The sequence below is a fragment of the Cynocephalus volans genome, chromosome 4, assembly GCF_027409185.1.
Source record: "Cynocephalus volans isolate mCynVol1 chromosome 4, mCynVol1.pri, whole genome shotgun sequence".
Lineage (NCBI taxonomy): Eukaryota > Metazoa > Chordata > Mammalia > Dermoptera > Cynocephalidae > Cynocephalus > Cynocephalus volans.
This window is the reverse complement of record NC_084463.1, coordinates 112,439,784-112,459,117: the sequence shown is the minus strand read 5'-3', so window position 1 is coordinate 112,459,117 and position 19,334 is coordinate 112,439,784. Positions and strand designations below refer to the sequence as shown.

The 19,334-nt window shown below is 46.8% G+C and overlaps 1 protein-coding gene across 4 annotated transcripts in view; it reads right to left on the bottom strand.

Annotated features, from left to right (window-relative positions):
• MICAL2 (microtubule associated monooxygenase, calponin and LIM domain containing 2) overlaps positions 1–19,334 on the bottom strand; it is a 204,567-nt gene that overhangs the window by 93,319 nt on the left and 91,914 nt on the right. For all 4 annotated transcript variants that reach the window (XM_063092700.1, XM_063092702.1, XM_063092701.1 and 1 more), the window contains exons 10-17: positions 18,342–18,457; positions 17,404–17,530; positions 16,663–16,753; positions 15,348–15,495; positions 14,140–14,339; positions 13,658–13,764; positions 6,490–6,558; positions 1,082–1,231 (exon numbers count right to left, since the gene is read on the bottom strand). In XM_063092700.1, the coding sequence (XP_062948770.1) occupies positions 1,082–1,231; positions 6,490–6,558; positions 13,658–13,764; positions 14,140–14,339; positions 15,348–15,495; positions 16,663–16,753; positions 17,404–17,530; positions 18,342–18,457 (1,008 nt within the window). The remainder of the gene's footprint in view (positions 1–1,081; positions 1,232–6,489; positions 6,559–13,657; positions 13,765–14,139; positions 14,340–15,347; positions 15,496–16,662; positions 16,754–17,403; positions 17,531–18,341; positions 18,458–19,334) is intronic.

The following is a 19,334-nucleotide window of genomic DNA, read 5'->3' as shown; positions in this document are numbered from 1 at the left end:
AACCTTCATCAACACTTGGGGACTGTAAGGGGCCAAGCCTCCAGATGAGGCAATCGAGAGACTTTTTAGAGAATTACAAGTCTTAGGAAAATGGCCTGTCATAATAAAAATCTCTTCCTTTCCTGGGGAAGTTCAGTTAGTCCAAGAGGAGCATGGTCCACGCCAAGACCAAGAAGATGTCCACGAAAGCTAATTAACCAAGAGTCTGTCCTTCTGAAAGAAACCTACTTTTGTCATGTAACAAGTATTCTTCATGGCAAAACCAAACCTCTTTTCCCAAGCTTTTTAATGTGACAATAGGACCCCAAGGGAAATTCAGGGGAGCAAATGGAACCCTGAGGCACAGACCCCCCAGCTAGAGTCAGAGAGAAGCTGTAGCCTGACCCACGACATTCAGCCTCCTTTTGCCTCAGACTAGCTCCAGACAGACACAACAGCCCTGCCAGGCTGACCTAAGGGTACAGGGAGAGGGTATAGAGAGTCTCAGAGAACACATGGGAGGTTGGCTCAAATCCATGTAGCCCTCTGAGTCAGTGTCCTCTGGTTTGGATGGGTCTTCTCACCATGAACTTAGATAGTGTTCTCCCAGCCAGCATCTCAAAAGCTTCCTCAAGCTGCACCATCTCAAAATTGGCTGTAAACCAAGTCATGGTTGCAAAGCAAAACCAAATTAGGGAATTAATTTCTTCAATGCAGAACATCGGCAAACTATGGCCCACAGGCTTAGTCTGGCCTACTGCCTGTTTTTGTAAATAAAGTTTTATTGGAACACAGGCACACTCATTTTTTTTTTTTTTTTTTTTTTTTTAGGTATTGTCTATAGCTGCTTTCACATTTTAATGGAAGGGATGCATAGTTGCACAGAGATAGTATGGCCTCCAAAGTGTAAAAAATTTGCTATCTGACCTCATAGATAAGTCTGCTGACTCTTGATCTGGAAGAAGCTTGAGTCTCATTTTAACCAGGCGTGGCTGGCATATACGTGAAATATGTGAAATACGTCACTAGCCTGAACATTTCTGATTTCTCAGCAGGTTCTGGTCACAAAAAAAGCAGGTCCAGTGAGTGTGATATGACTCACCTGCTTCAGGAGTGAGGGGTTCCGAGTGTTCTCCTCAAACTTGGCCAGCAGCTGATTTGCCATGGACTTGACTTTGTTCTGATTTCCACCTTCTTTACTGCTGCTGCGCTCTTGATTGGAACCCAAGCTACGGCTGGAGAAGGCTGCAGGCTGAAAAGGTCAAAACAGTATATTGGTGGTTGGATCCTGGAACCCAGATATGAGGGAGGGGTCCTGGGGATCCAGGACACAGGACTAGTTTCCTGAAGGACTTTCTTCATGGTCTAAAGATGTGAGGCAGAGGCACAGGGCAGTAGAGACGATGCTCACAGCAGGAATGTGTCTTTGCGAAGGATGGATGTGCACACCCAGGCTTGGGAGCCAGACAGTTAGGGCTTGAATCCTGACTCTCTCATTTTCCAGCCCTGTGACCTTGGCAAATGACTTAACTTCTCTGGTTTCCTCATCTATAAAATGGGGGCAGTAATCCACTTCATATCGTTTTTGCCAAAATCAAATATAATAATGAAGTGTTGTCCAAAATAGTTTTCAAAATACATCATGTGGCTGAGAAGAGGTGAAAAGTAGGGGGGGATGAAGGAAGCAAGAGCGGGGGTCAGTCAGGCAAGGCACAGGCTCTGGGGGACTTTCACCTCCCTTCTCTGTATCCCACCCCCAACCTCAACCAGTCCTACTCTGTTTTTGCTAACTTTTGAAGAACTTTTAATTTAGAAATAATTTTAGATTTATAGAATAGTTGCAAAGATAGCACAGATTGTTCCTGCATATCCTTCACCCAGCTGCCCCTGCTAACATCTGGAATAATCATGAATCATGACATTGTTATCAAATCTAAGAAATTAACATTGTCTTGATGCTATTAACCAAAGTATAAACTTTATTCAATGACACTGGTTTTTCCATTAATGTCCCTTTTCTGTTCCAGGATTCAATACAGGATCCCACACTGCATTTACTCATCATGTCTCATTAGCCTTCTCAGCCTCTTCCAATCTGTGACAGTTTCTCCATCTTTCCTTGTCTTTCATGACCTTGACATTTTTGAAGGGTATTGGATAGCTATTTTATAGAAAGTCCCTCAGTCTGGGTTGGTCGGATGTTTTCTCAGGAAGACTCTGGGTTACAGGTTTTGGGGAAGGGTATCACAGACATGGATGCCCTTTTCATTCCATCATATTGGGGTACATGACATCTATATGATTGATAAGTGGTGATGTAGACCTTGATCACTTGGTTATGCTGTTTTATAAAATGGAGTTCCATGTAGGATCTCTTCCATCTGCTAACAGTAAAAACTTGAATATCACCGGTTCTCAGTAAGGACGTCTGTCCCCCCTCACTGTAGGATCTCCTCCCGTGGGCTGCGGAAGTGTAAATGGCACTGCCACATCAATTGGGCAGTAAGCCTTCCCAAGAAGACCATGCATCTCCCTCACAGGACTGGCATTCTCAAGACAACAAAGATGTGTTCACTTAGAAGAAATTCATGGGAAGAGGAAAGCTATAGTCAATCGTTTTTTCAAAAGATCCCTAAAAGTAGCAGCCCCAAGGGAAACCTTCTACATATATAGCCACTCTGAAGTGTTGGACGAACAACCAAAGAGGCACTCCCTACTTCAAAGTGTGAAATGTGACTGTGCACATCAATACAGGCTGGAGTGAGAAGAGGAAGAGATTACTGGGGCGACCACTGTTTGTATAAGACCAAAGTTAGCCAGGACAGTGGGCCCTACAAGCTAGCACTTCCCAGACATTAATGTGCACACAAACCATCCAGGGATTAATCTTCAAAGCAGACTCCATTTCAGTAGATCTGGAGTGGCCCCGAGAGTCTGTATTTCTAACAAGTTCCCAGGTGATGCTGATGCTGCTGGATCTTGGACAGCACTTTGAGTAGCAAGATTTTAGAAAGAATGATTGCTTTGAGGTTGACTTGAAGTAAAACAGCTGCCCCAGAAAAACAGTCCAGAGCCATCTCAGAAGGGGCAGATGCAAACCAGATTTCTCCCCACTCCAACTCCAACGCTGCCAACAATAGACGCAGCACAAACACCCCCTCAAATAAGCCAAGGAAGAAAGGTAGGAAAAGACTTCACCCTGAGACAAAGTGTACCCAGGGGAAGCTTCTCGGGAGGAGGCAGGAGCAGATCACAGGCCCTGAAGGTGGAGAGCCGCACCCGTAACCTGGGAAACGGAATGTCTCCAGCCCTGTTAATCAGCCTCTTCTTCCTGCTCTAAGATGAAGTCAAACTGTCCCTGTTTGCAGATGACATGATCCTATATATCGAACAGCCTAAAACCTCTACAAAAAAACTGTTGGAATTGATAAATGATTTCAGCACAGTAGCAGGATACAAAATCAACACACAAAAATCAGTAGCATTTCTTTTCTCCAATAGTGAACATGCAGAAGGAGAAATCAAGAAAGCCTGCCCATTTACAATAGCCACCAAAAAAATAAAATACTTAGGAATAGAGTTAACCAAGGAGGTGAAAAATCTCTATAATGAGAACTACAAACCACTGCTGAGAGAAATTAGAGAGGATACAAGAAGATGGAAAGATATCCCATGCTCTTGGATTGGAAGAATCAACATAGTGAAAATGTCCATACTACCCAAAGTGATATACAAATTCAATGCAATCCCCATCAAAATTCCAAAGACATTTTTCTCAGAAATGGAAAAAACTATTCAGACATTTATATGGAAAATAAAAGACCACGAATAGCCAAAGCAATGCTCAGCAAAGAAAATAAAGCTGGAGGCATAACACTACCTGACTTTAAGCTATACTACAAAGCTATAATAACCAAAACAGTATGGTACTGGCATAAAAACAGACACACTGACCAATGGAATAGAATAGAGAATCCAGAAATCAACCCACACACTTACTGCCATCTGATCTTTGACAAAGGCACCAAGCCTATTCACTGGGGAAGGGACTGCCTCTTCAGCAAGTGGTGCTGGGATAACTGGATATCGATATGCAGGAGAATGAAACTAGATCCATACCTCTCACCGTATACTAAAATCAACTCAAAATGGATTAAGGATTTAAATATACACCCTGAGACAATAAAACTTCTTAAAGAAAACATAGGAGAAACACTTCAGGAAATAGGACTGGGCACAGACTTCATGAATACAACCCCAAAAGCACGGGCAACCAAAGGAAAAATAAACAAATGGGATTATATCAAACTAAAAAGCTTCTGCACAGCAAAAGAAACAATTAAAAGAGTTAAAAGACAACCAACAGAGTGGGAGAAAATATTTGCAAAATATACATCTGACAAAGGATTAATATCCAGAATATATAAGGAACTCAAACAACTTTACAAGAAGAAAACAAGCAACCCAATTAAAAAATGGGCAAAAGAGCTAAGTAGGCATTTCTCTAAGGAAGATATCCAAATGGCCAACAGACATATGAAAAAATGCTCAACATCACTCAGCATCCGGGAAATGCAAATCAAAACCACATTGAGATACCATCTAACCCCAGTTAGGATGGCTAAAATCCAAAAGACTATGAACGATAAATGCTGGCGAGGCTGCGGAGAAAAAGGAACTCTCATACATTGTTGGTGGGACTGCAAAATGGTGCAGCCTCTATGGAAAATGGTATGGAGGTTCCTTAAACAATTGCAAATAGATCTACCATACGACCCAGCCATCCCACTGTTGGGAATATACCCAGAGGAATGGAAATCATCAAGTCGAAGGTATACCTGTTCCCCAATGTTTATCGCAGCACTCTTTACAATAGCCAAGAGTTGGAACCAGCCCAAATGCCCATCATCAGATGAGTGGATACGGAAAATGTGGTACATCTACACAATGGAATACTACTCAGCTATAAAAACGAATGAAATACTGCCATTTGCAACAACATGGATGGACCTTGAGAGAATTATATTAAGTGAAACAAGTCAGGCACAGAAAGAGAAATACCACATGTTCTCACTTATTGGAGGGAGCTAAAAATTAATATATAAATTCACACACACACACACACACACACACACACACGCACACAAACCGGGGGGGGGGGGAAGAAGATATAACAACCACAATTATTTGAAGTTGATACAACAAGCAAACAGAAAGGACATTGTTGGGGGGGAGGGGGGAGGGAGAAGGGAGGGAGGTTTTGGTGATGGGGAGCAATAATCAGCTACAATGTATATCGACATAATAAAATTTAAAAAAAAATTAAAAAAAAAAAAAAAAAAGGAAAGAGCAAAAAAAAAAAAAAAAAAAAAAAAAAAAATTATCTCCCTATTCGCTGGCTTCTTGCTCCCACCACAAACAAGAGTTGGGAAGCAACATTTTTTGAAGGGATCACCCAAAGAAGCCGTAGAAAAGGTTTAGACAAGGGTAATTTGAACTCATTGGATAAAATGAGTTTGTTCACATTTTAAAATGTGAACTGAACCCCAGGTTTCCTTTATCAGTGCTCTCCTTTGACCGTCCCAGGAAATGCACTCCCTGCAGGTGGGCCTCGTGGCTCTATTTATTATAAAGCTCGCTGTTGTGAGACGGAACAAGTCACAGATGTGGACAGTCTGTCATACAAATACACAGCAATAAAACCTCTTCAGCCATATATACTGGAACAAGTCTTTCCTAAGTCCTATGAATCAAGTATCAATGTACGAGGATTATGTAAATTATCCCACCTGCCTCTAAATCAGCATTTTGACAATAGCCAGTGGGCTAGTTAAACTGGCATCCTACACTTCACTGACAATATGTACGCTTGCTTTTGTGGAATTATAATGGATTTTTTGGATGAATTGTAAATTTCAGATCTCTTTAAAGACCTGAGGAAGCAGGAACTGATAACTCTGCTGATCAGTTTTTCAAAAGCAGGTGAGAGATTAGTGCTCTCCTTAGACAGAGTAGCCTGCAATTTTCTTCTTTACCAGAAGGTGGCACTTGTGGGCAGCAGAACATTTACCTTAAAGATCAAAAGCACAGAAAATGTAAGAGTACAATGTCTAGGTAAAAAGTGAGACCGTTGGTGCCTCTTTAGTGCTTATTATTACTAATGATTACATATTGATTAACATATATGTCAGATACCATGTTTTATATGTTATATACATCATCTTACTAATCATTAAAAGTCCTGCAAAATGTTATACATTTCAAATGTATCATTGCATTTTATAGACATGAACCACACCCTGGGAAGTTACATTTCTCAAGGTTACATAGCTAGTAAGTGGTGAAGTGGGGGTCAGGACCTCAACTGTTTCCATCAAGTCAACCTTGGAAGCCTGTGGTTCACAAGAGAGGAAAGGACAGAGGGCCTGGGCTGCTGTCATAGTCAGGTGAGCCCGTGGCCACTGGTGGTCAGAAAACGGGCCTTTGTTTAAATGGACGCTGCACACAAACCTCTTCCATGTTACTGAAGCCTTTCCGCCTTCGTTTGTTCATGTCATTCTCCTCAGTTTGGCCATCCACCTGCAATGGCCAAGAAAGCATGGTGAGCTCAGGGCAGACACAGAAATGAATTACCTGCTGTGACAAACGCTATCACAGAGTTTTGTTCAGGCACCGTGGAGGGAGTTTTACCCACTTAGGGAGCCAAGGGTTTAGTCATAAGGGGATGTGAATTACATCCCAAAAGATCATGATGAGATATCCCAAAGCAAAAGAACCCCTGTGACATAATCAGGGCAGGGAGCATCTCCATCACAATGTGACCTTGAGCTCAGAGCAGTTCAGGGTCTTGTCCAAGGTCACAGCCAGGCCAGCTGATGCCCTCAGCATGCTGCCTGTGGAGACCACTTGGGGTCTCTCTCTGAACCTTGGAGACCTATAAGGAGGTGACACTGATTCACCTTGCAAGGATTCTCAGGGCTCAAATGAGCTATCCAGGGATTTGATGGCAAATTAAGTCTGCAATTCAGTCACCATCATGGCTACTAGTGAATTATATTTTACTAACTTCAAGTAAGCATTAGATATAGCCTGATGACTAGAGTGAACACACAGGCCAGTTTGCCTAGGGCAGTTCTGATTTACTGCCTTTCCCACCCCCACCCCTGCCCATCCCTGCATAACTATTAATAGGACCACCTTTCACTCTCAAAAGTACCCCAGTTGCACAATAGATTATGTGGCTACCCTACTGAGAACACCTCACAGCCCACTCTGTGCTGCCTGATCTGGACATTTAAATCTGGGAAGCCCCAGTCTACCCAAACCTTTTGTATCACCCCTGCAGTGCCACCAAAGGGCAATCCCGTGGTCAGGCTTGTCTCCCAAGGGGATGAGCAGGGCTGCACAGGTTGAACCAATGCTATGGGCTGGGGTGGGGGAAGGGGCTGAATTCAGTATCTTCTATTCACCCTGCTGGGTAAGCCTATCCTTGACATTGCTCTGCCTCTCCCTTCTAGTGTTAGACCTCTCCACCATCCGTTTCCAGTCCCTGGGGACTTCTGCAAATGGCTAGCTCCCTCAAGACCATGGAGCCATGTCCCACTGACTATGTGTCCTTTCTGCAGGGGGGCCTCCTACACTCTAAGCGAGGCCTCCATAGCAGTCCCAGATTAAATCCCAGCCATTGTACCACTCTGGATTTAGTAGGAAGGGCTGCAGGCCACCTGTTCACCTCAAACCCAGGTGTGCAGCCCAATCACCCCCATAAATCCTAATTTACCCAATCACAGGAGGATTCTTCTACCTCCTGGTTGTTCTGAAACAATAACTCCAGGAGCCCCAGCACACAGTCTGCATGCACCCACTTGCCGCCAGTGGAAAGTACCTGCTTCCCCTGCTCTTACATGCCTTGTCATCCCCTTCCCTTCCCCACATTTACCAGCACTCTTTTTTTCTTTAAAGACAAGATCAACCACAATTTAGTCGTTGATATTTGCTCAAAAAATTGACCCAGGCAGCATAAAACAACAGATAAAAGGGCCCCACCTTCCCTTCAACATTTTCCTCAGCTTCTAATAAATCATTATTCTGTGAATGGAAATTATTCCAACCCAAAAGCTTGGGCAAACACCAAGAGAAACAGATGACCTTATCTGTAACAATGCTAGCTCTCAGAGGCACAGGCTGTCTGGGCCCCCAGGTCCACAGCCTGGGAGCACTGTTCTGGCTCTGAGACTGGAGTCTGTAAAGTACAGAATGTTCTGCCCACCAAGAACACTTCATTATCTTGGGTTTTCTGGGGGGTTTTGTTGTTGTTGTTTGTTTCCACCTTAAATGAGGACTTGGCTTTTCCTCCAAAGAGCAACACATCTTACTCTCTCTTTTGCACCCAACAGCCCATGATAGAACTGTACAAATAATCAGAGCCTACATAGATCCAAACCAGCCATGAGAGCCACAGCTCACAAAAGGCATTCCTGTGGAGGGGTGCCCAGCCAGCAGCTTTTAAGGAGACCCCAAAACCTTCAGGGGGAGTAAGGAAAGTGGATGGGGCAACTTCGGCTCCTCTGACCCACCTTGACCCATGAGATGATAAAGTGCAGTCTATATGGAAAGGTTAGCAATGCACATATCCAGATGGTTTCTACTTTTCCTTATGGATTTATCATTGAAGCATTGATTCTCAACTAAGACCTAGATTAAAACAAGACTGTAAATTCAAACCTAGAGACTTATATATATATTTTCTTATCCATATATTTATATTTGGGAGCCAAAATTGCCTCAGTACTCCCATGCCCTTGGATGCTACTTTACAAAGAATTGAAAATACAAAGAGGAAGAAAATATTTACCATGCCTAATCATAGAGCATGAGAATAAACGAATAACTTGCTTTCTTTTCCTATTAATTTTTCCAGCTCCTTCACCCTAAGAACACCTTGTCATCATGATTTCCCAATGATTTGAAAGAGTCTATACACCAAAAGGCATTAATTGGTTTCTCATTTAAAGAATCAAAGACATAAATCTGCCAATCTGATAGTTTATTTGATTAGCACAATGTTCTAATACTGCCTGAGTTAATGTGATTTTAGTTCAAAGCAAACAAACTTTATATTTATTTAGCTGGTATAGCTTAATTCTGGAGAAATTTAGATGTGGGTCACAGGAAGTGAGATTGGCTACAGCAGGCTATGGCCTGGTTGAGTCGGGCAGCAGCTATGATATTTAGAAAGATGGCCAGTGATACCACTAGACACCTCTTTCTTTAAGGAGTCATGGCTTTGAGCTCTGATACAAATTACTTCCCGGCTGTATGGCCTTAGGATAATCACCTAAGTATTCTGACTTCAGTTACCTTACTTATCTCATACTGTCTAGCTCATAAGCTGCTGTAAAGATTAATGAAATCACGAATGCAAAACACTTCTAAGTGTTGTACAGGTATTAGACACTATTAGTGGGGTTAGTGTGAGTGACAGAATTTTAAACATTTGAATTGTAGTTCTGGCTTGACACTTACCACCTATATGACTTATCAAAATTTAATCTCTCCATGTCCAAGTTTCCCCATCTACAAAACTGAGATGAGAATATATTCCCAGCCTTCCTCAAAAGGTAATGTGAGGAGCAAATAAGATGTATAAGACAGTGCTTTGTACACTGTAAAGGGCTGTATTGATCATGGTTGCAGTACAGAACCAAGTGTTCAACTCAAATAGTTTTACTCATCTTCTCAGAAAACAAGCACCTTCATTTTATCAGCATTGCTAAAGGAAGGGAACTGTCATTCACTGAGCCCCTTCCACGTGCTAGATGTGGTGCTCAGACCTGCAGTATGCATTTGCTCACGGCTCCTCTGCATCAGTGCTGTGACATACGTGATATCACGCTCATCTTGCAGACAAGCAAAGGAACCTTCTGAGAGGCTCAAGCATTTGCCAGATCCCCAGCAGGCCAATATATGTGTTTGTCTACCTGGCTTCAAACTGTATTTCCAATCTGTAAATCAGCTCAGAATCCAGGGCTGAGGTCGTACAGAGGAAGGCAGTGAGAGCAGCCTTGGCAGTGACCTGCAAACCACAGGTGCCTGGAGGGGCTGCCCTAGGGCCTGCGCTTGCCCAGCCTCGGAGGCCGGCGGCATCACAACCCAGCACTCTTGACTCTCCTGAGCCTCCTTCAAATCTCAAGAATGAGGAGTACTGGAAACCTAGTCGAAGCTCTGGCTGCTGGGTGGGTGGTTCAGTGAGAGAAGCCGGGGAAGGAGAGTGAGAACAACTTCGAAAGTCTCGTGAGAAGGTGAGTGCCCCAGAGCAGGGTCCTAGCTTGTCTTGTTCACTGCTTTATCCCCAGTGCCGAGAAGAGAATTCAGTGTCAAACTGGGGCTCGATAAATGGTTGTTGCATGAATGGAAGAGGCACTTCTGCTTGTAACTGCCCCCCTCCCCCAGCTCTTTGGAAAGTGTTTGTGTAGGAGGGTCAAGAAAAGGTGGCTGGGGAGGGGACCTGGCTCATTCAGACCAGATGTTGACACATGTGAGTCACCCTTTGTGGACTCCACTCTACCAGGGGCCAGGGCTGGAGGAGGACCTGGTTGAGCAGGATAAATCCTGGGGCAACCACCTGGCCTCTGGGATGGGCTTTCCAGGGATAGGTGAAACCTTTGAGTTGTCCCCCAGGAAGCAGACTCCAAATGGGACAAAAATCAGATAGCCTGCACATTTATGTAATGTAACATGTGTAATGACTGTAGTAGCCATAAAGACAGGCCTAGGGGATTTCAGAGTCTTGTGTGCAGACATTCTCCATGTTTGTTCAGGACCAGATTAGAGTGGACTCAGCATACCTTGCTTGTGAAAAATGTTAAGGCCAAAGAGCACTGCAAATAGGTTCCCCAAACCAAAACAGTTTCAGATACAACACAAAATGGGGCAATGGTACACAAAATGGTACACAAATGGTACACAAAATGGTAAAATGGGGCAATGGTACTTCCCAGGTGGTCCCAGTCACTGTGCTGGCATTGAGTGGTGCACAATATGCTGGGGCATTTCAGAGCTGACTGAGGCAGAGTGTGACCCGTGGCTTTACCAACCCACCCACCTACTCAGCAGAAGTACTCAGTCTTTTTGAGGAGAGAGAGGACAAATAATGGCCACGCCAGGCACCTACTTCAGTGACCAAATCTCTTTACCTATCCAAAGAGCGGGGCACATTTTCGACATTAAATGGGGCTGTGGGAGGGATCAGGTCCATGTGTCTTAACTCCTCTCAAGATAGGCAGCCAGGGGGCACACCCTGGAGGGGACTGGACATGGTTCAAAAGGACCAGAGTGGAGCTAGGCAGAGCCCCCCAACCCCCTAAACATTTCCCAGAGGAGCCAGAGGAAAGAGGAGCGAGGCCCCGTAGCCCCAGCGGCCAGGCTGGCTCCCGACTTCTGGCCATCCTGCCTCCTGAGCCAGTGCTGGCCGGCTGCTGCAATCCGGTCACTCTGCAAACAGAGGTGTGGTGAGTGAAAGGTTTAAACACCCCTCTCCAGTTCCCTCTGTGGGCTAAGTGGTGGCAGGAACAGGGTGAATGGAGATGGAGGTAAGTATCTGGCTCAGAGAGCTTCCAGAAAGGCCACACTGGCTTGCTTGGGATGGAGCATCCCATAACAGGGGTCCTTAGCCTTCCAAGAAACAATGGTGGGCTAGGGTGGAACAAGCTGGCAACTGGTCTCCAGAAGACAGCGCTGGCTCAGTGGGCACACCAGGCAGTACAGTCCTGACATAGAGCCTGTAAGTCGGGCAGCTCAGGAAGCAGAGTGGGAGAGAGCAGCTGCCTGGCCAAACAGTCCAGCAGACTGGCACACACGTCGGCCTTCCCAGCCCATTCCTTCCTATAGCCGGGTGGGGTAGAAGCTTCAAGTACCCTGTTCCTGCAGTTAGCAAAACAGCTGCTGCAACATTCCAGGGACTGTGCAGGCTTCGGTGGAAAAAATGACCCCTGCTTGCTAAGCCCAGGGGAAGAAAGAAAGAGGCCAGCTGACCCACCCCGCCCTGGGCAGAGGGGCTGGTGGGCAAGGCAGGACTGGCCAGGGGTGAAGAGACTGTGACCTGGAGTGACTGAGAAATGTGTAAAGGCCTGCAGCCTGCTGCTGTGCCAGTAGAGAATGCCCTGCTGTTCCGAAGAGAGGCGGCAAGCTCTGGGTGGGACACTCACACCTGCCCCTGCCCAAGCCGGTGGCTCGCTCTGGCCCCCTTCTCCTTGGCCTCTTTTCTCTCCTCTGCTCCCATGGCCCACCCCAGCAACCCCCCACTCCTGCCTAGTCCTGACATTTGTCTTCTGCCCCAAAGCATCTAAATCCCTCAGTCCTGGCCCATCCGGCTACCCTGTGGCCTGGTGTTGTCTCCTGGACCCATGCTGGAGAGACACTCTCTCCCTGGGCTTTCTGCCCCTTCCTGCCTCTCTGCCTGCCCCCTTCCCCATCTTCCCTCCTGCTGCTGTGCCTCCATCAGCCTCTTAAATTCTCTTGTTCCCTGAAGTTCAAAGCCTTGGTCCTTGGTCTTCTCCCTACCTTCCTAGTATCTTATCTTCTCAACCAGACTCTAAGATCAAGCGTCACATCACTTTGCGTGTCCTATCACTGCACACCTGATAAATGCCTTTTCATGAATGAGCTAATTAGTGGTGAAGGAAGCGTGATGCAGGGGCAAAGCAATGAAGTACCACTCAGTAGTGTGTGGCTTTGGGCAAGGCACCCTGCCTCTCTGGGCTCTATTTTTTAGATGTAAAATGAGCATATTAAGCAAGAAAACTTGATTATACCTCCCATAGTGAGATGCCATCATTCAAATAAAATTGTAATTGCTCATTAGGACTCTGGTTCCCAAACTGTGTACCAAGGCACCCTGAGGCACCATAATGAACTCACAGAGGAGCTGCCGGATATTTTAAATTTTCTAGGGAAACATGATAATGTGTCAGACACCTTGCAAAATACTCCTATTAAGTTATTTGAACTTAGCTACTTAATAAACAGAATTGCTAGGTATTTCTTTTGCTCTAGGGGCACCATGAAAAAAATTACAGGGACACTAAGTGTGCTATAAGTTGAGAAAATTTGGGAACCTTTTTTATAGGCTCTGAGTTCCTCAAAGGCAAGGTCCATACATTCTTCATTTCTGTATATTTGCTCCCCTCATAAAAATAAACAAAAACTAGAGCCCTAAAGTTGGCATATAGAAAGGCCCAATAAACATTTGCTGAATGAATGAATAAAAATTAACGGAACAAATGTGTAAATGTAGCATCACCACTATACACTTTTGCCACTAAACTAATGGCCATCATGTTCCTGATCTAAACTGCTCAGCAGAGTGAGAAATCATCTCATCCGCATCTCTTAGGAGGCAGAGCTAATCAGATACACTTTAAAAAATATTCTCCAGCATGTCCTCTTGGCTCTCTACCATGCCCTTCCTATAATCACTTTTAAGTCACTGAAACTAGCTACACAGTGCCAGGGAGAACTTACAAAAAAAGTTACTAAACCCAGTTTCACTCACAGCCTCTGTGAGCACTTGATCGGCGTGATTTAACAGCATACACACACTGAGAGCACGAAATTCTCCCTTCAGCTTATCCCATCCATGTGTAATGAGAAATCAAACAAAGACCAGGCCGAGACTTACTCGTGGAGTCCTCTTCCTTGGAAATGTGAGGTTGAGATAGTTATTAGAAATGGATGATTTGGCCAAACTGAGGTCAGCATTTTCTCCATAGTGTTTGCGCCAAGAATCTGTTAGGAAATAAAAGCGCCACTGAGATTTGGATCCCGAGACCAGAAGGTGCTGTTGTAACCAGGGGATGTTGTAACAAGGTCCCTCTAAAATCATTCTCTCACTTCAAACTAAAGATATAAATGTCCTGGGTAGGGGGTGACAGATTTCTATGGTAACGTCCCAGTGACGGAGCAGGGGAGCCCCACATGGCTCCTACACAGACCTACTCACACAACAGGTCTGGGTGGGTGAGGTCACACTATTTGGCCTCAAAGTCAAAGGGAAAGCATTAGTCAGCCCCAAAACAGAGGGCACCAATGTAGGAACATCCAGACTAGCCACAGGACAGAGATGGCTCGAGGGGCCGAGTGAGCCCCCACGCAGGTCCTCACCCATGGGCCTCAGTGGGGTGCCCCGGAAGAGTTCGTAGAACTTGGAGAGGTACATGACCATGCTGAGCTTGTCAGGCTCCTGGGCTGATGCCATCTCTTTGCCTGTGGTCACTGGAGGGATCCCAAACTCCCGCTCAGCCACATCAAATGCTAGCTGATTGTTCTCCACGGCGTTGTCTTCATTCAAAGAGTCAAAGTTGCTGGAGAATCAAAGCAAAGTGAAGAAGGTCAGAGAGAGGAGATGGAGGTGGGATGAGCGGAGCAAATATGGCCCATAAAGAACACTGGAGGTGACAACTCTGCCAGGGGTCAGCAAGGCTGGGGAGAGGTTGAAAGAGCAGAGACCCCCCCGCCCCCCAAGAAGGCACTAACGCATCCTTCTCACTCAGAGAGGGACCAAGGCAGACTTGGGCCACTGCCTGGGCTGAAACCATCAGAAAATGATTTAAACCTCTTGGAAAATTTATGAGCTACTCTACTTTTAAATATTTCCCTTATGTTTTCTTCTGTTTAATTACCAGTGTAATAGGGGCTTCTTGTAAAAATAAAAATCCAGTTATATATATCAAATAAAACAAAAAGTGAGAGCCCCACCCCCTTCTCAAGGCAACCCCACTGCCTTATGGTACCAATAGACACCCCTTAGGTAGGCTTCCTTCCAGCCTCTTTTGCACATGCATGTGAGGTTATATTGATGTTGATTTAAATATAAATGTATTGTGCTTTGGACATCTCCAACTGTTTCCAGAAACTTAATCTGATCTTCCCAATGACCCTGTCATTATTCCCAATTCATAGACGAAAAGTCTAAAACTCAGAGGAGATAAGGGGCTTGTCCAATGGCACATAGCTAACAGATCTGAGTCTCAAACCTAATTCCTTTGGCTGTAAATCCCTCAGACTGGTTCCCAGAACTAGGTCTTGCCTACCCTTCCTCTCCTGGGGTAGAGCGAATGCTAAAATTTCCAAAGTGTAGCAACTGGGGGTGGGATGGGCACCAGAAAGCAATGATGGAGCCTGAGCCCATTTTTATCCTCACATATTAGGGACACATATCAAACATGTTGCTGACAGTGATCAGTACAAAGAGAAAAGAACACATTTATAAAAAAACTCAAATTGAAAACTGAATCAAGTAGTGAAGATTCTGCATCCAGAACAGCTCTGGTATCCTTTGTCCCCAGGGTCCAGTGGGGCCCCAGACTCACATCAGCTCAGGCCGGAAGCGGTGGATGATAGCACACAGGGCTAGGCCACTGCGCCAGGAGGTGGTCAGGTCAGTGACGTTGACGTGCCGGTAGCCCTCGGTCTGCTGCTGGCACCAGGTTAAGAGCTTGCTGGGCCGGATGTCAGACTCTGTAGGAAGTGGGGCATGGGCAGTGAAGCTATAGAGGAAACCTCAGGCTGGGGATCCTTCCCTGCCAGGAGGCTGGGGACCAGAGGCTGGGGCAGGTGGCCACTGGCATGGGTGCAGCCCCCTGAGGACTGTTGCATGGGGGCCCAGTCAAGAGCATGGCAGGAGGGCAGGATGCCAGGACAGGAAGCACACTCTCCTCCTTCAGAGTCCCTGAGACTGACTGTGGCCAGACCCTGGGTTAGAGGCCAGGAATACAGACCCTGTCGACAGCACACTCACTAGTAGGGCAGACAGACACAGAGGCAAGTGATGCTGGCATGGTGCTGCAATGGAGGGAGAACCAGGCACTGCAAGAGCATGTGAGCCCGTCTGCCTGGGGAGCAGAACTCTCTAAAGAAAATGTCTCAGGGAGATGCATTCAAGCTTGTTCTTGAAGAGTGTCTAGGAATTCAGGCTGGCTGGTTAGCACAGTTGGTTCGAGCTCCACCTTGTAACTCCAAGGTCAAGGGTTCAGATCCCCAGACCAGCCAGCCACGAAAAAAACAAAAAAAAACCCCAGTGTCTAGGAATTCATTAGACAGAAGAAGGCATTCCAGGAAAACAGAAAGGACTGTGCAGTGGCAAAGAATCCAGTGAAACCTGCCATGTTTGCGTAGCAGTAAAACAGTTTATTACAGCAGAGGGATGTGGTGTGTGGAGGGGAGGAGTAAGCTGAGTTTGCCAAAGGAAGAAGAGGAGGCAAAGTCTGCACAGGCACAGGCACAGAGACCTCTCTGAGCCACGCTGGGAGCTGGCCCCTGAGCACAGGCCCATGCCCAGCACTGTGCTAGCCCAGGAAGCTCTGCCCAGTTCGGGGGACAAGACCCCCACACTGGAAAGAACAGCAAAGGAAAAGCAAGTCTCAGTGAGATAATTCCACAGTTCACATCTACTGTGCTAAGAGCTCAATGCAAATGAATACATTTAATCCTCACGATGACTCTATGGGTAGCAGTTGTCCTCTTGCTCTTACAGAGGAGGAAATTGAAGCACAAAGATGACAGGCACCTGCCCAAGGTCACACAGGTAGCAGGGGCAAAGCCTGTGTCACCATGGCCATGGAGGAGGCTAACTCCCTGCAAAGCCCCTCCCAGCGACCCGGTCAGGGTCCCAGGAGGGTGACTTACCCTGCCTGGAGAGGCTGACAGATTTCCTCACTGAGCCCAGTCTCTCGAGAGGTGAGTGGTCCAGCTCCTTGGTGATGTACAAGTGCTTCACCTACAAACAAGAGACACCACATGCCTGCCCACCAGTGTCCCCCAAACCTTACTCTCAAGGCCTCTAAACTCCACCCACCCCCTGTTCAGTGCCTGCCACCCTTTTCCTCTATCGCTGGAGGGCATGACCGTCAGTGAGGGAACCCAGATGACCTGATCATAGAGCAATGAACCTCAGTTATCCACTCAAATGAGTGAGTGTGAATGTGTGTGAATGTATGTAATTGGCTCATTTTACAAATTCACACTATTCTATGGACAGCAAACACTGGGGGTTTGGTGGCTCTGGATCAATGGGAGAAAAAATGGACTCCAGGACCATGGGTGGTTAGGAGAGGACATTTGGCTAAACAGATTATTGGAGAGAGATATGATCTCCTATGCACAGTGATAAGTTGCCATATGTGAATATATGCACGTACGCATATATGTACCCACCAATATGTGTTCCAGTTCTCTCCTGTGTGCTAGAAAGAATGCTGATTCTATTGTGCTCCTGTGACTCTCCTTAGCAGAAGAAATGGTCCTACCTTTAGGCCACAGGCACTGGTAGCCTCTGTCCCAGAAATGTGTGACAGCCAAGATTTAATGTGACCTCCCTCCCTTCACTGAGTGCAGAGTGACCCAGACGGGTCCCAGGGACAGACTTACCTGATGGCGCCTGACACAGTTCGAGTTGAGGTTCGGGTACCGTGTCCCTGGGTCCAACGTGTACTGCTCAAAGTTCTTGTTGATGTTCTCTGGGGTTGTTTGAGGTAGCAACCGGTAAAGACTCTCTCTGGAGGGTGGCAGAATCCAGAGGTCAGGGATTGCTCTTGCCACCTCAGGCCTCTTTCCCCAACACCCCCCCCCACTTCCCCCATTCCCCTGGTTCAAGGGCTTCTTGGATGTGTTTGTGTAGCCTTCCCTGTGATGCCTGGCACTCGTGGTTCTTGAGAACTGCAAAATGGGGAGAGGGTCAAGGGGACCAAGAGGAAGTGGTGTCAGAGATGCTGGCCTCTCTCCCCAGACAGAAGGCAGGGACGCAGGGCTGGCAGTGTGGTGACCTGTGGTTTTGCTACACTGCGTCCCGTGGTCTGTCCCCCATGACCACAGGCCTCCACACCCAAGTCCATCAGGGGCCTGTGTCTATCAGCTGTCACAGCCACGTGGCCAGCTGCAGGGGTCTGGGAGGAAGCCCAGGATCTCAGCAGCAGGAGAGGACTGGGAGCCACAGAAGCCAACCCCCAGTCAGGGAGGGACACTCAGCACTTTCCTGGAAGACTCCCTGAGACAAAGCTCTCTGGCTCTTGGGCAAACGAGCAGCGTCAGGGAGCCCCGATCTTAGGGTCATGCCAGACGAAGACTTCTCTTTGGCATCCAGGGTCTGAGGTCCTGGCTACCGGAGAAAGTCACTGAAGGAGGCAGATTATGATGGAGAAAGCGTCCTTAGCGATCCTGATGATCAAATCAGGCCACATGTGGGAGGGGAGATAAGAGGGGGGCAGAGCTCCAGGTACAGCTGGGAGTCACTTGACAGCTGGTCCCACCCCCTCTTCTGCCTGAGCTTTTGACCCAGCCCTGCTAGGAGCCCTGCTGTCAAAACTCACCTTTCAGCCAGCAGCTCCAGGGGAGGAGTGCCTTGGTCCCAGTTCTTCACCATCCAGGCCGTGTCAAAGGCTGCCAGGAAGCCACGGGCACAGCCTGTGCCCATAGGCCAAAATGGCTGCAAAAGAAAACATGCACAATTCCTGCTGATTCTAAGGACTCAGCCTGCTATCCCACTCTACCAAGAACTCAACAACTGCTAGCCCCGTGTGATGCATGCACTGGAGGGACAGAGAGGTGACAGGGCAGCGACCCTCTGCCTACAAGGATTTACCACAGACACAAACAGCTATAGCGCAAAGTCAAATGTAAAAGGCGCTATGACACAGGCACAGCAAAACTGCTGAAGGGCTCAGAGAGGGAAAGAAAATTCCCCCTGGGACAGGGAGGTGGAAATCAGAGTCGGCTTCATACAAGAGTCGCATTTATGCTGATTTTAAAGAATGAATAGGATTCTGGTCTTGATCCATTCAGGAATAGCATGGGCAAAGTCTTGGTGGCTGGAAAATGCCAGAGCCTGATAGAAGAACAGCCATGTGGTTTGGACGTGGCACAGCACATGGGAGGAGTGTACTGAGAGAGAAAGCAGGGAGACTGGGCCAGAGTAGGGTGGGTGCGGAGAGCTCCACCACGGAGCGTAAGGAGAGTCCACGCACGTGATGGGCAAGGCCCAAGTCAACCAAGCTAGCCTGGGTCAGGAGCACCCAAAGCATCATATGGAATTTAACTCTTAACTTGGGACAAATACATAAATATTTTCTGGTTGGTGCTTACATGAAAGATCATTCATTTAACCTAAGGGTCCTCGCACTTGCAGATTTGCTGAAAAAAATTGTGAGCAGGGAAGCCATGGATGGAAACTGGACTTTGGGGTCCCCAGGCCTCTCTTGCACCCAAAATGATCTCCATGCTGAAAGGCCACAAAGGGCCACCCACATGAGGAAGTAGTCTTGGCCCAGCTGAGGGTCAAGGATGGTCCATGTAGAGCAAACAAA